An 18,888-nucleotide genomic window follows, 5' to 3' on the forward strand; every position below is an offset into this window, starting at 1 on the left:
GAAAAACAGCTGCCAGAATTTGATCATGGCGTTTGTTTGTATCGCTTAACTAATTGTCCTGTCCTGACTGTGATTGTGGGGCACAGGTCACTTCCCTGATAAGCTCTTGATCTTCCCGAGCTGACATGATTCCGTCTTTACCTCTGTCCTCTATCATCATTGCCTGCTACACTGTCCAAAGTCTAGGGGTGGGAATCACACGGTACAGTAAGTTATGATATACAGTTATACCAATAAAAATGATTGTCTGATGATGATGATGGTGATGATGATGATGATAATGACAATGGTTAAAATTATGCAAGCAACTTGATAGTTATACAAGAAATAAGTGTAATTTATTATAAAGACATACAACTAGAGTTAAAAAAAAGGCCCAATATCTCAAATGAAAAATTCCCAGGTAATGGAAGTGTTAGTCTATGTCTCATTGGATCACAAATCTTTTTTTAGTCTGTGCAAATAATTTAAAGGATAGGTTCACAATTTTAAGTCTGTCTTAAAATAACAGTCAGGCGCCTAAATGAACACTGAAACAGGCTTTACTCACTGTAATCATTTCTCCTGTTCATACTGGCTATTAAAAGATCCCCTTCAAATGTGCTTTCAATGTAATGGGGGCCGAAATCCAGTCGTCATTTCATGCAAAAATGTATTTAAAAGTTAATCTGAAGCTTATATGAGGCTTCAGCCATCTGCGTTAGTGAAATAAAGTGGACATCTGCCGCATTTACAGTATTTTTTAGTAAAACTCCCTATTTTCTCTGTAGAGCTGTGGTGGAAGTATTGTCACAAAAAGAAGGAATTTGACCATAAAGACTCTAATTAGGAAACATATTGAATTGATTTGACTAATTTGGATTCAGATTAGCTTTAAATAAACCTTTAAATACATTTAAAAGTTGCACAGAAGGAGGCTTGTGGATTTTGTCACCCATCACTTACATTGTAAATAATGGTCAGTACGAACAAGACAAATGATTACAGCAAGAAAAAAGCTCAGTGTTAATTTGGGCACCTGACCGTTGTTTTAAAACAGACTTGGAAAAACAGAACCTATACTTTAGCATAAAACTCAAAATATCATATCAAACACTCAAAATACTTTTGTAAAATCCATAATTTGCTATTTAAATGAAAACACTCATTATACCTTCAACCTACTTCCTCTCTCTGAACTCCATCTGCCTCCCTCGCACACTATTCTCACGTCTCAATCATCATTTTCAGTTCTCTCTTGGTTTGTTTGGATTAGTTGTTATCTGCTTCTTAGAGATTCTTCTCCTTTTCCTGTGTATTATTTTCTCTCCGTTGTCATCTTTCCTTCCACTCCAAAACCTCTTTGTGCATAATCTGTATTATTCCTTCTTTTAATCCTCTCTACAACCTCACATTCACCTTCTTGAATCTCTTCTTCAGGTCTTCTGTTCCTGTTTTTACTTCCTCAGCTTCTCCTCCACTGGAATCATTTCACACTTTTCTTCCTCTGCATCCTTCATATCTTCCTTGTCTTTTATTCTGTTTCTTGATGATAATTTCCAGACATAGTATTTTTGCCATCTTCCTTCCTCCTCTCCTCAGCTTCCTTCATTTCATCCAGCCTTCCAGACTCTCCATCCTTGCTCGCAGTCTGCTCTTGTCTGATACCAGTATTATAATTGCTATAACCTTATTTCTTATTGATATTCACCCACTCACCTGCATGTTTCCATAAACTGCAATGTCAGGAGGAATGCTTGTATAAATCATCATTATGTTCATATTTATATATATATATACAGTATATAGACACCCTGGAAATAGCTTTTCCATTGAATACAAATGGGAAGTCATTACGGTCTTTATTGTTATTTATTCCACCATACATAATAAAAATTACTCTCTACAATCTGTGGGTTTTCTCCAATTACAGTGCAAAGCTCAAATCCTCTCCAACCATAAGACAGGCATAAGTAAGTACAATAAACCTCATGTGTTATTCATGAGATTCAACACTTCTATTATTTTCTTCCCTCCCTACTTCCTGCCCATCTGCTCATCTTTCCATTTCAGTGGTAAAAAGGCTTTCAAGTGAACACCCACAAAAAACCATCGACAACAACAATAAAGCACTTAGCCCTAGAACAAATGTGACAAATCCAATGGAGCCACAGTCTTTCCCGCTAACAAATCAAATCAGCGCCTTTAGTCTGATTCATTCTTATATGGAAAAAAGTCCTCCCATGCTGCTTTGACCTGCCTCTAATGAACTGGAACTAAAACGTATAAATATTATGTTGTCTCTGCTTATCTGTACAGCCAGGAAATTGTCTTGCAGAGCCATGATCACTGTAAAGAAGTGTAGCATCCTTTATGTGCTTGTAAAACTCCCCCATTAAAGTGCTCCACCCCACTTGTACCTGTTCTCAGAGATTGAATTACAACAGGGTAATGGAAACCATGCAGTGAGTGCTGTGGGACGTCCTTTTCCCACACAACAACCGTTTAATCACAGACAAACATTGGGCACAGTGCCACATTATATAGCAACATTTATATTCGACTGAGTGGAGAGGAGACAGAAAGACAGAGGAAATAGAGAAAGTCTGTGTGTGTTTGTGTGTATGTGAACTGCCATATGTTACTTTTGGGGACACATTTAAAACTTAAGATCATTTAATATGGAATGGCTTGACCAGTTAGAGACAAAATCCATGTCCCCAATTGGGAAAAATATTATTTTTTGGGTCAGTGCTTAAGGTTAGGTTTAGGTTAAGATTAGGATATATAATCACATACAAACATAATAGAAAAAACTGTATTCATGTGTGCTTAGTATTAGACTCACTCTGAAGTTAATACAAATCTAAAACTGAAATATTTGAAATGATTTGCAGGAAAGTTCAGCCAATATCAGGATCAGCATTGTAATGGATCATAACTGAAGCAATACATGGGTAAAATGACGAAGAGACTGGGCTTTAATTGCTCCCATTCCAATGAATCCCTCCTGGGTAAGTTAGTACAAAGACATTACTTGGAAAATTAAAGGATCATCAAATCTGATTGCTGCAGAGTGGATTGTGTGTGTGTGTGTGTGTGTGTGTGTGTGTGTGTGTGTGTGTGTGTGTGTGTGTGTGTGTGTGTGTGTGTGTGTGTGTGTGTGTGTGTGTGTGTGTGTGTGTGTGTGTGTGTGTGTGTTGTAGAGTGAGAGCTCATTTCACACACAACATACTTTCATGCGGTCTGACCAGAGGAAACATCACCACCTCTCTCCCGTCTGCTGTCAGATTTCAGTGTTGTCCAGTGTCACAGTCCTTGTTAGATATTTTTTGTTATCTCTTGGATTTTCTCGTCTCTTTTCACTCTCTCTCCTCCCCCACAGATTCTTTTCTTGTGAGGCTTTTCCTCTCCACAATTAAGCATTAATTCTTGTCTTCGTCTCTCCAGTGATGTCGTCTCTTCTGAGGGAGGAGATGCAGAGAGTTTTATTTCGACCTGCAAAACAGAGACTGGTGGAATTTATTGAGATTGAAGAGCCGCTGCAGGGAAGACATTTCCTCTGTGTCTCAGGTAAACAACTTTTATTTGATGCAATCATTTTATTTCATTTATCTGATCAATAAAAAAGCAACAAGTTTTCGGGGATAAATATTAAACATGATTTCACATTTCTCTTTCAAATTTTACAATCGATATTCTTTTGCAGGACACAATTTTTTGGTTGTAGTGAGGCCTTGTACTACCCTATTACACATTCTGTGTGAAGTGTAAGCCTTGAAATGATTCTTGTGCAGGCTCCACTTTCACTGCAGATGTGTCCGGTGCTGTGCTGCACCTGTTTACTTGAAAAACTGTGTTGGTTGTTTTCTCCCATTTTTCTGCAGTTGCAAAAAACAAAGTGGTGCAGTTATCTATCGTGCAATGTCAAGTATCTCAGACAAAGTCTGTGTCCAAGAAGTCCCATACCAAGCGCTCCAGCCTACAGGACTGCTACATGAGGACAGAGATCTGGTCCCTGTACGATCTTACTCTGGTTGACGGACGGGACCCTGATGTGGTGATTAACCAAATTTAATTGCAATGTCCTTGCTTAGTATTGCCTTATTTGCTACAGTCTCCTTAGTTTCCTATAGAGAGGTAAGGTGTCTGTGAATAACACACATGTGAATGACAATATGAATGTTACAAAAAATTGCTCGAAACTACTTTTCCAAGTTAGTAGTGCTTCTTTCTCATCGTCTTATGAAGCTGGTTCATATATCCGACTCCTTTTTTTAATGCTGTAGTTTTTAAAATAGATTCAATTATTTCACTGCAGTCTTGTAATCTCTTATTTACAGTTAACTTTTATTAACAAATTTTAATTCATTGGATGGCCGGTGCACTTTCCCTAGAAAGCATTATGCTTTGATTTGAAGTGCCTAACAAATTAAATGGTTTTTTTTCTTGTTTTTTTTTTACAAATAATTCTATCTCATGCTGTGTCTGTTTGTCCTGCAGGATGACCCCTGTTTCCTGCTGCACTTTGACAAGGTGCGCACAGTGAGGGCTGTCAGCTGCTCAGCCAAATACTCTTTTGTGCGTGCCCTGGTTGCTGTCTGTGAAAAGGACTGTCAGATGTCACTGAACCTGCTGAACTTTGATGGGGCTTACATCAACTATACAAACTTATACTTTAACAAAGGAGACTGTCAAGTTCTGTCACAAATATGCTTTTATGCACTGAATTTGGTATGTCTATCCATGTGTCCGGTGCCACTGGATGCATAATGGAATTAGACAATGATTGTGTGTGCGTATGTGTGTGTTTGAAGTTCATAAAACTGCAGCAGGTTTACGTATAACTTGTGTTGAGTAGGTGGTGATTGTAAGCTTCTGGAGTTATTTATCCACCATGAAGGAATAACTCGTCTTGCATTAAACTCTGCTGAATGTATCTTCATGGCAAATACAAGTTACAAGCAGCTTTTTAAACCAATGTGTTAACTGTATGATGTACTTTTGTTGTCTTTTTAAATGCTTAACTAGAAAACATTTCTGGATTTCAAACAGAGAATAAAACAATTTAAAATGCCTTGCCTGCCTCGGCCCTCTGTAAAAATCATCATAATGTGTAGTCTTTGTTATATATTTTAAATTATTCATGGGGGCAAAAACAGTCACATTAAAAAAAACAAACAGTAACAGTAATGAAAAACAAAAAGAGGAATTAAATTATGACATAATAAAAAACTTCTGTAAAAGGATTCATGTGTAAAAAGATTTTAAATACATTTCAATAAAATCAAAATAATTCATGAGAGGAGGAAAAAATTAAAATACACAAAGGGTTGCAGATTATTATACTATATATTAAGTAACATCGGCCTATAATTTTATATATTTTAAAATTTGTTTGGGCCTTTGTTAGTTCTGTTTTTTGCATCTTAACTAAAGAGTGGTACAGCTCAATATCAATAAGAGTAAAGATTGCTTTTCTATTGGGTCCATTTCACTTTATATATGTGGAATTTGACCAAAAAAAAAAAAAAGAAGATAAATAGTTGAATTTTTAATGTCATGAACGGCATCATAGTTTTAGTTTTTTATTTAACATTGAAGAATAAGGATTAGAATATTAAAATACAGTAGGCGGCTATTACCAAAATATTTGTAGCAGTAGCTGATGAACAGTTTCTCTGCAAACCATAATTTCTAAATCTAAATCATAGGCTATTACTAATGTTTTTTGCAGGTCCTCCAATGACACGGGACGATTTTTCTTCAGTACACCTTTGGTTCAGTTTTGTACCTAAGGGTGGCGCCAAAACTTTTCAACTGCGATACAAGTCAGAGGCATTTAGTTGCCTTAAAATCTGCCTGACGAAAATAAAAAATCATATATATTTTAATATAAATGAAGCTGTGTATTCAGCATATTAATTTCAAATTGTGAGTCATTCATATTTATTCCTTGATTATCATATCAAATGTATCATCACATCGTGTGAAGATACCTTACATTTTTTTGTCCGGTTTCCGGCGCAGAGAGGACGGACTAGCGGTCCCTATGCCTGCCGCCAAAATTCAAGTTAGAAGAGAGGAGAACGCAGTTTTCGCCTGTAAACACTGGGTTGAATCCTAGTGCTTCTCTTAAATTATTGAGTTTGTATTTGAAACACCAGAAAGAGGACAGATTAAAGATGCACATCAAGTCAATTATCCTTGATGGATTTAAGTCCTACGCGCAGAGGACCGAGATCAATGGCTTTGACCCGCTTTTCAATGCCATCACAGGACTCAACGGCAGCGGAAAGTCCAATATTTTGGACTCTATATGTTTTCTTTTGGGCATTTCCAATCTAAGTCATGTAAGTATGCTGTCTGCGACGAAATTACTGAGAGTGAGAAGGCTATAGGTCAGAAGTTACACCGTATTTGACTTGTAAATTTGGTATAGCAGTGGTAGTGAGTTAAATATGTTTCTTCAGTAGCATCCTCATTGTCTGTGCTTCATTGAAGAACTAGTTTGCAAATTTTAATGTCCGTCTTAAAACTACAGTCTTATTTTTACAGTTTATTTAGCAGCCTGACTGTAGTTTTAAGACGGACTTCGGTTTTTGTTGCTAATGTCCACATTACAGTCTTTTTAGTGCCAAAGTCCCTCATTTTGTTACTTAACTTCCACTGCAGCTTAACAGATAAACACTGTCTGGGGAAATTGATGCTAAAAAAGACTGTAAATGCGGCAGATATCCACTTGATATGACTAACTCCGACTGCTAAAGTCTCATGTAAGCTTCAGATACACTTTTAAATACATTTCTGCACAAAATGTATGCGTGGACACGCTGCATTTTGGACATCACTTACACTGAAAGCACATTTGAAGGGGATCTTTTAATAGCCAGTATGAACAGGAGGAATGATTACAGTAGGGAAAACTCACTGCACACTGGTCATATGGAGACCTGGCTGTTAAAATAGACTTGAATAATTGTGAACCTATCCTTTAATGTTAGCCAGGTTCATTCACACTGCTGTATTGGTCTACATGCATCCCTTTGTTTCATTTTCACTTGAAAGGTTCGAGCCTCCAACCTCCAGGACTTGGTTTACAAAAATGGACAGGGTGGTATCACCAAGGCCACTGTGTCTATTACCTTTGACAACTCCAACAAAAGCCAGAGTCCTCTGGGGTTTGAAACCCACGATGAGATCACCGTCACCAGACAGGTGGGGAAAGAAAAAGACACCATGATTTTTGAAGGCTCTGTAATTTCTGTACAACGTTTTTGACTGTAAAACTAATACCGAAACTTTTGCACATTTCCCCTTCTGTCTTCAAGGTGGTAATTGGTGGCAGAAACAAGTACCTCATCAATGGGGTCAATGCCAACAACACCAGGGTGCAGGACTTGTTCTGCTCTGTTGGCCTCAACGTCAACAACCCACATTTCCTCATCATGCAGGTCAGTCCTGTGTCTGTGGAAGGATGCTTTCAGCTTTAAACTTCTTGTACTCCTCAAAAAAACAATAATTTGTTCTCTGTTGTAGCATTGCTAATCACATCCTTCAGACACATTTAATATCACAATGTCTTCAATATTTTTAGGGGAGGATCACCAAAGTCCTAAATATGAAGCCACCAGAGGTAAAACATATCTTACTAGCAGAACTCTTACTAGCTCCACTCCCCTCAAACAATACTGCCTTATCTGGTTCCTCCAATAATGAGTTTCTCCTTTCTTTCAGATCCTGGCCATGATTGAGGAGGCAGCAGGAACCAGGATGTATGAATGTAAAAAGATCAGTGCTCAGAAGACCATTGAGAAGAAAGAGGCCAAGCTTAAGGAGATTCAGACTGTATGTTACACATCCAAACTCATTTTGACTTCTTCAGTGAAGAGCTTTCATAAGTGCAGCTGCAGCTAATGTTTAAGTATTTAACAATTTCCTTTGATTGCTCTTTCAGATTTTGGACGAGGAAATTACCCCAACCATGCAGAAACTGCAAGAGGTATGCTGACTATAAAATTCACTTACATTTAATTCACTGGTCTGAAATATGACCACAAAAGCACATTTTCTGTTTTCAATGCTATGTCTTTTTTTCCCCCCCCAAAATCACCATCTCTGCAGGAACGATCATCGTATCTGGAGTACCAGAAACTCATGCGTGAAATTCAGCACTTGTCACGGCTGTATGTGGCATGGTTGTTTGTGTGCGCAGAGGAGACCAAGGTGAAGTCAGCAGAGAATCTGAAGGTGATGCAGGACAACATCAACAAGATGCAAGCCAGCATGGCCGAAAACGAGAGCAAAATCCAGGAGCTCTCAGCCCAGATTCAGGAGCTACAGAAGAAAAAAGACCAGGTACACTGAAAAAGAGGGAAGCATGGGATTACAAGAGTGCTTCTCAAACTTTAAGATCCTAATTTTATTGATTTTTCAACAGTTTGCATTCTTATTAGTTAACTCAAAGGCCTTTACACTTTAATACCTTTTAAAGTGATTAATGGGGAAGTTCACTGGCTGAGTGGTTTGAGGGTTCATTTGAATCTTACTTTTCCAAAGACTTGAACCTTGAGTCTTTTCACCCATTTGACCTTTTTGGCAGGTGTTTTTGAAACATGTTCAGAATTATATGTTGTACATTAAAATTCAATATCATACAGTCTTTAATCAAACTGCAACATGGAATCTTGAATCATTATGTTTTGCCACTGATTGTTTCTTATCTGCACCTTTGAAGGAGGTGAATGGAGTATTAAAATCTCTGGAGGAAACTTTGGCTGATGTTCAACGTGTGGATGCCAAAGCTCAGAGTGCATTTGATGTCAAAAAACAGAATCTCAAAGATGAAACCAAGAAGAGGAAAGAGCTTGTTAAGAGTATGGAGGAGGTAATGGGACAATATTGTAGATTTTCCCCATAATCCATCTACATTATGCCAGTGTTATCATCTTGAGAAAGGGGCACTCTATTAAAAGTGTGCAATTGTTTGCTTTCCCTCCATCTTTAGGACAAGAAGATGCTTGTGGTTAAAGAAAAAGAGGTTTCTAAGCTGACAGAGCAGCTTCAGGCTGTACAGGAGGAGGGGCAGAAGGACAGTGCTGCTCTTAATGCAGCTGAGCAGCATTTTAAGGCTGTGTCTGCAGGTCTGTCCACCAATGAGGATGGAGAGGAGGCCACACTGGCTGGGCAGATGATGACCTGCAAGAATGACATGAGCAAGGCTGACACTGACGCCAAGCTGGTGAGGAAAGGTCGCAAACATATCAGGTTACCAGTTTATATTGAATGTCAGGTTTTCAGGTGGTTTCAATATACTTCGTAAGCACATTGTTTCTCAAACTTTAAGAGACTTGATCTCTGTCATTATAATAGTCTTATTATAGATTTCTAACAGAGTTAATCTATCTTATCTTGACTCTATCCTCTTTCTTTCTGTCCAGGCCCAAATGACCCTGAAGCATGCCCAGGCCGAGCTGAAGACAAAGCAGGCAGAGGTGAAAAAAATGGACAGCGGCTACAAAAAAGATCAGGATGCCCTGCAAGCTGTGAAAAGCAAGAGGGAGAAACTGCAGGCTGAGTTAGCCAAACTCAACTATCAAGGTACTGTGTGTGTTATTTGTGAAAGCATAAAGACTTTTTTTGTACTTATTGTTATTATTATTGTTAACAGTATTTTACATTGATGTTTGGGGTCTGTGTTCGTATGTATGCAGATGGGAAGGAGGAGAGTCTGTTGGACAAAGGAAGACAGCTGTCCAAAGAAGTCACTTCACTTAAAGAGACCTATGAACGCCTCGTGTCTCGCTTCCCCAACTTGCGCTTTGACTACAAGTAAGAGTTTACTAAATGAAATTGCTCATTCGTTTTACTGTACAGTTACAATATACTTTGAATGTGAATGTTCCTACTTTTGTTATGCTACTGATAACAGCCCTTTAAAAAAAAAAATCAGATCTACATAATCATTCAAAAGGATCATTAACACCCACATAGGTGTTTTCAATTATTCCAGCTAATTAGACATATTTTCAGGCTGCAGTTGGGTGTAGCTACATTGAGAAATTGCTGGGATCATCATATTGTGTATACTGAAACCTACGTTTCAGCTCTTATTTTGCCTGATTAGAGTTCATCTCTGGACTGTGTGAGCTGTACACACTGTATTTGTACGCTTTTTACTGTTCAAGTGGAACATTTACACCTTTAAATGTAACTTTGACATGTCACAGTAAGAAATGCAGAGGTGTAAATAATAAAATGGCTGATGGCTGGGTCCTGGTATTGTGCATGCTGCCTCACTGTCACGACTTACTGAAGTACTTGAATAGAACAGCTTTTAAAAGAACCATGAGTTACACGTTTTCTCGCATTTTTAAAAATGCAAAAAAATTAAATAAATAAATTAGGAGGAGAATCAATCGACCCTTTTCATGGCAGAGATTTTGACATGTGATGCAGGAAAATCACAGATGTCCTCACTAACATCAACGATGGCCTGACATTTAGGTCAGCCAGTTCCAGCGCTTCATTTTGCATCCTCACTCACTTATAGAGCCATTGTTAATGTTATTATTCACAGCTGTGCTTTTCCTGCTTTCACAAGTCGAAATCTCTGCCATGAAAAGGGTCCATTAGATGTCAGTCATGCAAAGTGTGTTTATGTGCGCTGAGTCCTGCAGTTAAATCAGCTAGAATAATTGAAACACCTGTGTGAGTGTGCAGGGCTTACTTTATCTTCAGGAAAGCTGTCTAAACTGGCAGTTATCTGATTATATGATACATAAAGATCAATAATAGATTTGGATTGACTGGATGATCACATTGCTTCTTAATTATAATGACAAGTATCACCTACTATGTTATGGTAAGGACCATACTTTACCATACAAATCTCACCACTGTTTGATCATGTTGCCTTGTTTTAAAAAATGTGTCAGTGAAATTAGCTTAGTAGCTGTATGTTTTTGTTTTTTAATGTCTTTTAGGGACCCTGAGCGAGGATGGGACCGCAGCAAAGTGAAGGGACTGCTCGCCAACTTGATCTCAGTCCCTGATGTCTCTTACGCAACAGCACTGCAGGTGGTGGCAGGAGGACGACTCTATAACATTGTAGTTGACACAGAGGTAGGTGTGAGAGTGGTTTACTGCAGCCTTATTAAGGTGTTTATGTTCTTATTTAACTTTTAGTTTAGTGATTAGTTAGTTAGTTTGGTGATTTTTGTCTTTGCTAGACGACGGGTAAAAAGCTGCTGGAGAAGGGAGAGCTGCAGCGGAGATACACCATCATACCTCTAAACAAGATCTCTGCCAAGACACTCAATGACAGAGTTATCAACACCGCCAAGAGCCTGGTGAGTTAACGTTGCCTTTCTAATAGTGCAGTTTGTTTTAGTCTATACTGTATCATTGTGTGGAGAAATGTTATCTTTGCTGACCTCCATCTGGACTCTTCCTCACGTCGCCCTCTCCGTCCTTTCTCCCTCTTCTGTCAGGTCGGAAAAGACAACGTCCACACGGCTCTGTCCCTGGTGGGCTATGAATCTGACCTGCGTAAGGCTATGGAGTATGTGTTTGGCTCCACACTGGTTTGTGACACCCTGGACAACGCCAAAAAAGTGGCTTTTGACAGACAGGTGATGACCAAGACTGTCACCCTTGGAGGAGACATCTTTGACCCACAGGGAACTCTGAGTGGAGGTAAGAACAAGGAGAACACATGTACATGATTATGTGTCAGTGAACCATCAACAAAAACCAGTAAAGCTGTTTCAGAGTTATGAAAAAGCAACCCAATATATTTATTTGAGCCTTAGAATGGTTTTGCATTACTACTGTCGTGTGACTGTTTTAATTGGTATATGTAGAGTGCCAGTTATGATTTGCACGACTCTAAATAAACAATCATTTCTCATACTCAAGCATTTGAAAACTCCCCGGTGCTTTTCATAAGGCACTCTGAACTTACAAGTTTTTCTTGTTTTTCTCTTCCAGGATCTCGTTCCCAGTCAGCGTCAGTGCTGGCCAGTCTGCAGGAGCTGAAGGAGATTCGGGACAACTTGAATGAAAAGGAAGTCCAGCTTCAGCAAACTGAGCAGGAGTTGGCCAGACTGAAGGGAACTGCTGAGAAGTATGCAGACACACACAGTGTATTTTTTAGTTCTACTTTCATGTAATTTCTCAAGAAATTTCAACTCACCATGAATCCCACCATTATCTCATCAGCAATTCGATGGCAAGCTTTTGACACTTTATTGACATTCCTCTTGTATGAAAAGTCTTCTGACTTTGTGTATTTTTGCCGTAAAAAGGACAAGAACTGATTAACACTGACTTTTCCCTCTACTCCACCTCTAGGTACCGTCAGCTAAAGCAGCAGTATGAACTGATGGTGGAGGAAGAACAGATTCTGCAGGCCAAGCTGCAGCAGAGCTCCTTCCACCAGCAGCAAGAGCAGCTGGAGAGTCTGCGCAAGGCCATTGGTCAGAATGCTGAAAGAGACAAACACACTTTTTAAAATGTTTGAAAAACTACAGCTGTAACAATTAGTCATTTAACAAAATAGCCAAGGGACGGAAAATTAATACGCAAATACTTTGATAATCAGTTAATTGTTGGTAATTTAATTACCTGATTGACTGAATGTCTTTGAGTTTTTAATTGTTGTTCAGGCAAAACATGAAAGGGAAATTATAATGGGTACTTTAGACAATTCCTTGACCAAATGATTAATCAAAATAATAATAATTAATAGATGATGAATTGATAATCAAAATAATTGTTAGTTGCAGATCTACAATGCCAAGGTCTAATAGAAAATGGACAATAAACTGCTTTGATCCTAATTCAATTTTTGATAATTTAACTGTGTTTGATGTGTTTGCTAAACCAGAGGAGAGTGAGGAGACTTTGCGTGTCACCAAGGATGTGCAGAAGCGAGCTGAAGAAAAATACAAGTTGCTGGAGAACAAGATGAAGAATGCTGAGGCAGAGAGAGAGAAGGAGCTGAAAGCCGCACAGCAGAAACTCAATGCTGCCAAGGCCAAAGCCGATGCCTTTAATAAGAAGCTGAAGCAGAAGCAGCAGGTACACTGACCACACAAAAAGTCTCTCAGTGCATTACTTTCATTACATTTCTCATACATTCTGGTTACGTGTTTCACATAGTCTAAACATTTAGTTTTTTTCTGTAGGAACTGTCTCACAAACATCCAGAATCCGTTGATAGTTCTGGTAAATTGATTGATGGTATTTCTTTTCTTGCTCGTGTGTGCAGGAATCTGACGCTGTGGTCCTGGAGCTAGAGGAGCTGCAGAAGGAGCAGGCTGGTTATGAGCAGCAGATCCAAGCTGTTGACGAGGCCATGAAGGCAATTCAGGAGCAGATAGACAGCATGGCCTGCACTGTATCTCAGAACAAGGTATGGAAAGAAAATACACTCCGAACATCATCAGGCATGATGAATGCGTTGAGTTGTGGTAATATTCTTTTTTCACCACTCCACATTTTTCTGTCTTGCTGTGCAGGAGGCAGTGCGTAACGCCCAGGAGGAACTTTCTAAACAGAAAGAAGTGATCATGGTTCAGGACAAAGAACTCAAGGTGAAGATTTTGTTCTTTAGCCTCACACAGGTATTTTCCTCTTTCTTGATTGTGTTTGTTTTAATGAATTGACTGTTTTTATCCACCTGAACGGTCTAGGCGAAGAGCACCGAAGCCAACAAGATAAGGGAGCAGAACAACGAAGCCCAACTGAAGATTAAGGAGCTCGAGCACAACATTAGTAAACACCGCAAAGACAGCAAGGATGCTGCTGACAAGGTAGTCACACATTAATTTGCCTCCATCAGCTTTTCACTCCACTCTGCACTATTATATATTTCATCGAAGTTTCATCCGGCATCGTTAGATCTTCTGAACATTTCTCGTCTCCCCCCTCTGCTGTTCTCTCTTCTTCCAGGTCACTCGGATGCTGGAGGAAAACGACTGGATCCCAGCAGAGCGTCAGTTCTTCGGCCAGCCCAACACTTCTTATGACTTTAAGACCAACAACCCCCGCGAGGCTGGCCAACGGTTGAAGAAGCTGGAGGAGACCACCTCCAAGTTGGAGATGAACGTCAACAAGAGGGCCATGAACATGCTGAACGAGGCAGAGGAAAGGGTGAGAGGACGGAGATAAAGGGGCAAATGTAAAAACTGCAATTACTGCTTTGGATAGAAAAATTGTCTTGTCTGACATTGTCCCTCCTGCAGTACAATGACCTGATGAAGAAGAAGAGGATTGTGGAGAATGACAAAGCAAAAATCCTGCAGACCATCGAGGAGCTGGATGAGAAGAAGAACGAGGCTCTCAATGTGGCTTGGCAGAAGGTCTGCGCTCTTTCAGCACCTCTTCCATTTAGTGTTGGGCAATATGACAATACACAGTGAGACAATATACTTTTGTCAGCCATTATTAAAATACTGTGGGAGCCCTCGTTTTTTAGTATTAGCTTAAAGTAGTGGATTAGGCAGTATTGCTCTGCTGTTTTATTGTAATTTATATAAAGTCTTTATATTGGATTTTTATAAGACTTTTGGGGTGATAAAGTAACTTGATTTGTCAGGTATTTCCACACACATTTATATTATACGTTTTGTAGTCATCTTCCACTACATATTAAAAAACTCTAAATTACATTTACTTTGACACAAGATTGTATCTATATCACCCACTTTGTCTTCTTCTCTTGCCTCTCTTCATCTCTCCTTTTTTATCGTTTTTTCTGCTTATTTTGTTTAGTAGTAAGTCAATAGCTGGATTTTCATTAACCATTTGTGTTCCTCCATTCCTCCTGTGATCACTGTTACAGCTAAAACATTGTGGTTTTAATCTTTCATATATTCTCACTGAACCAGCAGCCCTGCAGGTTTGGGCATCACTTAAAGCTGCCTGTAGTTATTACTGTTACTTAGATTTGACATTTTCCTTCCTCTGCAGGTAAACAAGGACTTTGGCTCCATTTTCTCCACTCTGCTGCCAGGAGCCACTGCTAAGCTGGCTCCTCCACAGGGCTGCGGTGTCTTGGAGGGGCTTGAATTCAAGGTGGCCTTGGGCAGCACCTGGAAGGAGAACCTCACCGAGCTCAGCGGTGGCCAAAGGTCTGCAAGATCATTGTATTATTTAGATAGTAGTAAAAAATAAAGATGAAAGCTGATGATGAAGTGAGTCACTTTTATTGAGAGACCTGCATCTGTCTGTTTTAGATCTCTGGTGGCCTTGTCTCTCATTCTGGCCATGCTGCTGTTCAAGCCCGCTCCCATCTACATCTTAGATGAAGTGGATGCTGCGCTGGATCTCTCACACACGCAGAACATCGGACAGATGCTGCGCACACATTTTAGACACTCCCAGGTATGTTAAAACACTTGCTTTAATGCATACATGTGCTAATCCTTAAAGCGTTACTTGTACTTTAAAGTGTATGTTGGATAGTTGGTGGTTAAGTTTTATCAATTACCTTTTTTTATTTTTTATTAATTTTTTATATCAACTATTCTTTCAGTTTGTGGTGGTGTCCCTGAAGGACGGCATGTTCACCAATGCCAATGTCCTGTTCAAGACAAAGTTTGTCGACGGCATGTCCACAGTGACCCGGACCACGCTCAGCCAGAGTGATGCCAACCTTCCCCAGAAATGCCACGACAAGGCCCGACAAAAAGACAAGAAGAACAAGCTCATCATGGCACTGAAATAGCTGAACAGTATAGTCATATTTGAAATGTGCTCTGGTTTTACTTGTCTAGAAACCATGTTGTGTAACATCTGGAAATCAGTTGTGTGTGTGTGTATATACCTGTTTTCCTCTGTAGCCATCGCTCTTTACATTCTCAAGAGTTTCTCGGTGCAATTACCACTTTTTACACAGATCTGTTTCCTGCTGGTTTTGTCTTTGGTGCCATGCAGCTGTATGTGAGCAGTTTGTTCACATTTTTGTATATTTTAAACGTTTAACTTTCAAAACTTTCCTGTGGTTATCCTGTCCCTTTCCTCTTCTGTGTTCATGCTCTTCTGCTACAAATATTAAGTATCATTTTATATGCAGCTAATGTCTATATATTTTACTAAATAAAAAAAGTCAGGTATAATGTTTGGTTCATTTCTCAGTGCTCTTTGTCTTTACACTTCCTCTTGCAAACTGTATTTTAAAGATGCACAACTTGGGTTCCCCCTTGTGGTATTATCAGGCAATGCACGCCACATACAGCTTCATCTGTATCACACTCGATTTATAGGAGATCAGTGAAAACAGGAGTGTAATCTGTTGTAACCTGCAGTGTTGAAATTATCAGATTTTACAAATACAGTTGATACCCTTTCACGCTCTATAAATCTTGAGGTCATTTAAACTACTGAAGCTATGTGGCTGATGATTTGCAAATTAATGCATTTCAATTGTTACACAAGTTATTTTATAGATATCTATTCATAGCAAATAAGTTATATTAATAGTGGGTCACATTTACTGCCACGTTTACATTCACTCTATTACATTCACTAGTTTTACACATATAGTCAGGGAATATTATCAGATATTTGGCCAATCTGGGAATAAATTCCTTACCAAGAAATTTCTTCACCAATGTGTTTGTAAAAGTATCTAGTAACACATTAAAATATTTAAATTCAACTCCTGTGCCAAAATCCATGACAGTAGCTGAAAGTTGGGGTACCTGGAACCTTATCGGTGAAAAATTGGAAAAAAAAGGGAAAATGTTTATCTCTCCCTCCGGTAGATTGTGAGTGGTCAAACAAGGGGTTTTTCAGGAATTGATTGCAAGCATTTGTTTTGCACTAAAACCACGACCACTTTTCCCAGCTTTATGGGTTTATTTGTTAATTCATTTGCCATGGTAATGTAGATATATGCTATAAATTGTCAAATGCTAAAATATCAGATAATGTGATTTAGTAATGTATTGTTTGTTTCAATTGTTAAATGTGGTACAATGTATAACAGTGAAAACATGATGTGTGTCATAAGGAGAGGAATACATGGGAAAAGCATGGGAACCAGTGTCACACGGAGGTGTGATTGGAAGGGGGTGACTGTATTAACATAGTCCTGAGCCTCCATCTGTTGATCGGCTGGTAACAACAGGGTCAGAAAACATATGGATTGTTTGTATGGGTAACTTTTAACCTTTTGTTGGGCAATGGGAACGAACCCTTGAAAGACCCCCCGCAGAATTTCTGGAGATTCTGTAGGGGTCAACACGGGAATCACACCTTACCACACCTGTAAGGGATTTACACAGGGAGGTCACAGATCCTGGAGTCAGAAGATGAAGGATGAAGCCAGACCTACGGCCCAGCGGGAGACGGCACAACTCACATTTCAATTTGCATTCTGTTTTTGTATTTAAGAAGGTCAGGGAAACAGATAGAAGTCAGAAATCTACGAACGCTGACAGAGATGCTGTTGACGTCAGGGAGAGTAAATTGACCCGGAGCGCTGTAAATGCTTCATTGATTCACTGCTAAATAAAATAGCGCATTGAGACCGAATATCTTCCCTACTTGTCTTCCTTAAACGAACACACGGACTGAGCTCACACATAGTGTAAGATTTGCAAGTAAAGGATAGCTCAGATTCCAACAGTAACTACTTATTGTTTACTGGTAACTGGTGTAGTTGGTTGGCATTCACAGTCAGTGAGTTTTTCCAGTTGCTACTTTCAAAATGTAGCTTTCTCTTTCTAGTTTCCCAACACAGCCTGCCCTAGCTTTAAAGACATCCTTTGTCATGTGGACACATATCTTCTCTCTAATGTGTTGTATTTTGGAAAAAGTAGGGGGTCAGATTTACAGTAACTGCAAAAAGCCCTAGAGAACCCAAGACAAACCACTGTCAGCTAGCTAGCTAGCAAGCTTGTTAACAGTGTAACTAGCATTGAAGAAAGTAAGCTAGCAAGCTTGTTAAAAGTGTAACTAGCATTGAAGAAAGTAAAATGGTCATCAGATGCACTTTGGGTGTGGAATATACAAATGGCCGTTAGCTAACTAACCAGGTCACCTAGTGTTAGCATAGCAAGCTGTCTAGCAAGTAAACTAATCTGATGAGAGTACTTTCCTTATATATTGAATGTAGTGACATGAAATATTTCCAGTTGTAACAAAAGAAATGTAGATAATACTTAAATTTTGGATGTAAAATAGTCTTGTAGTATCTTGTTGAGTAGTGAATATTGTTATTTGATATGTGTGTAATCTATAGTGTCCATGAGCCACACAGTGGCTTGACTGACACCTGCCACTCCAAACTCATTCACTGACTGTGAATGCCAACCAACTACACCAGTTACCAGTAAACAATAACTAGTTACCATGGCAAATTAATTAACAAATAAACCCATAGGCCTAAAGCTACTTTTTCATTTACATGCACCCAGCAATATTTTTCTATTTACAAAACAAAAAACAAAAAAAAGAGTTTGCGGTGAGTGGGAAAAGTGGTTGTGGTTTTAGTGCAAAACAAATGCTTGCAATCAAGTCAGGATCTGGAAAAAGCTCTAGTTTGACCCCTCACAAGCTACTAAAGGGAGAGGTTTCACCAATAAGGTTCCAGGTACCCCAACTTTCAGCAGCCGTCATAGATTTTGGCACAGGAGTTGAATTTAAATATTTTAATATGTGTTACTAGATACCTTTACAAACACATTGGTGAAGAAATTTCTTGGTAAGGAATTTATTCCCAGATTTTCACAATATGCCCTGACTAATATGTTGAACCACAAAGACTGAGTATAACAACGTATGATCTGTTAAGTTGTTTTGGTTCAAGTCACAACCGGTTGTACTAACTGAACAGTGACCTTTGTTTAACTAACTTACAGGTTAAATGTTAAACTCAACGATAAAAGGAGGTGTAAC

At 39.0% G+C, this 18,888-nt stretch overlaps 2 protein-coding genes across 2 annotated transcripts; both read left to right on the forward strand.

The window, feature by feature from the left end:
- The first annotated feature begins 3,431 nt into the window (after nt 1-3,431).
- exoc1l (exocyst complex component 1 like) lies at nt 3,432-4,752 on the forward strand. Its single transcript, XM_062440829.1, has 3 exons — nt 3,432-3,552; nt 3,867-4,039; nt 4,483-4,752. Exons 1-3 carry the CDS (start codon nt 3,432-3,434, stop codon nt 4,750-4,752), a joined length of 564 nt encoding a protein of 187 aa, XP_062296813.1.
- Nucleotides 4,753-6,069: 1,317 nt separating this feature from the next.
- smc2 (structural maintenance of chromosomes 2) lies at nt 6,070-16,091 on the forward strand. Its single transcript, XM_062429823.1, has 25 exons — nt 6,070-6,332; nt 7,048-7,197; nt 7,311-7,433; nt 7,577-7,615; nt 7,717-7,827; nt 7,937-7,981; nt 8,104-8,337; nt 8,717-8,866; nt 8,987-9,220; nt 9,420-9,579; nt 9,693-9,810; nt 10,965-11,103; nt 11,211-11,330; nt 11,472-11,676; nt 11,971-12,106; nt 12,334-12,458; nt 12,869-13,062; nt 13,253-13,396; nt 13,503-13,577; nt 13,677-13,796; nt 13,936-14,136; nt 14,229-14,345; nt 14,956-15,116; nt 15,222-15,369; nt 15,521-16,091. Exons 1-25 carry the CDS (start codon nt 6,165-6,167, stop codon nt 15,710-15,712), a joined length of 3,609 nt encoding a protein of 1,202 aa, XP_062285807.1. The 5' UTR covers nt 6,070-6,164; the 3' UTR covers nt 15,713-16,091.
- Nucleotides 16,092-18,888: the final 2,797 nt, after the last annotated feature.

The sequence above is a fragment of the Scomber scombrus genome, chromosome 2 (assembly GCF_963691925.1).
Source record: "Scomber scombrus chromosome 2, fScoSco1.1, whole genome shotgun sequence".
In the NCBI taxonomy this organism is placed as follows: domain Eukaryota; kingdom Metazoa; phylum Chordata; class Actinopteri; order Scombriformes; family Scombridae; genus Scomber; species Scomber scombrus.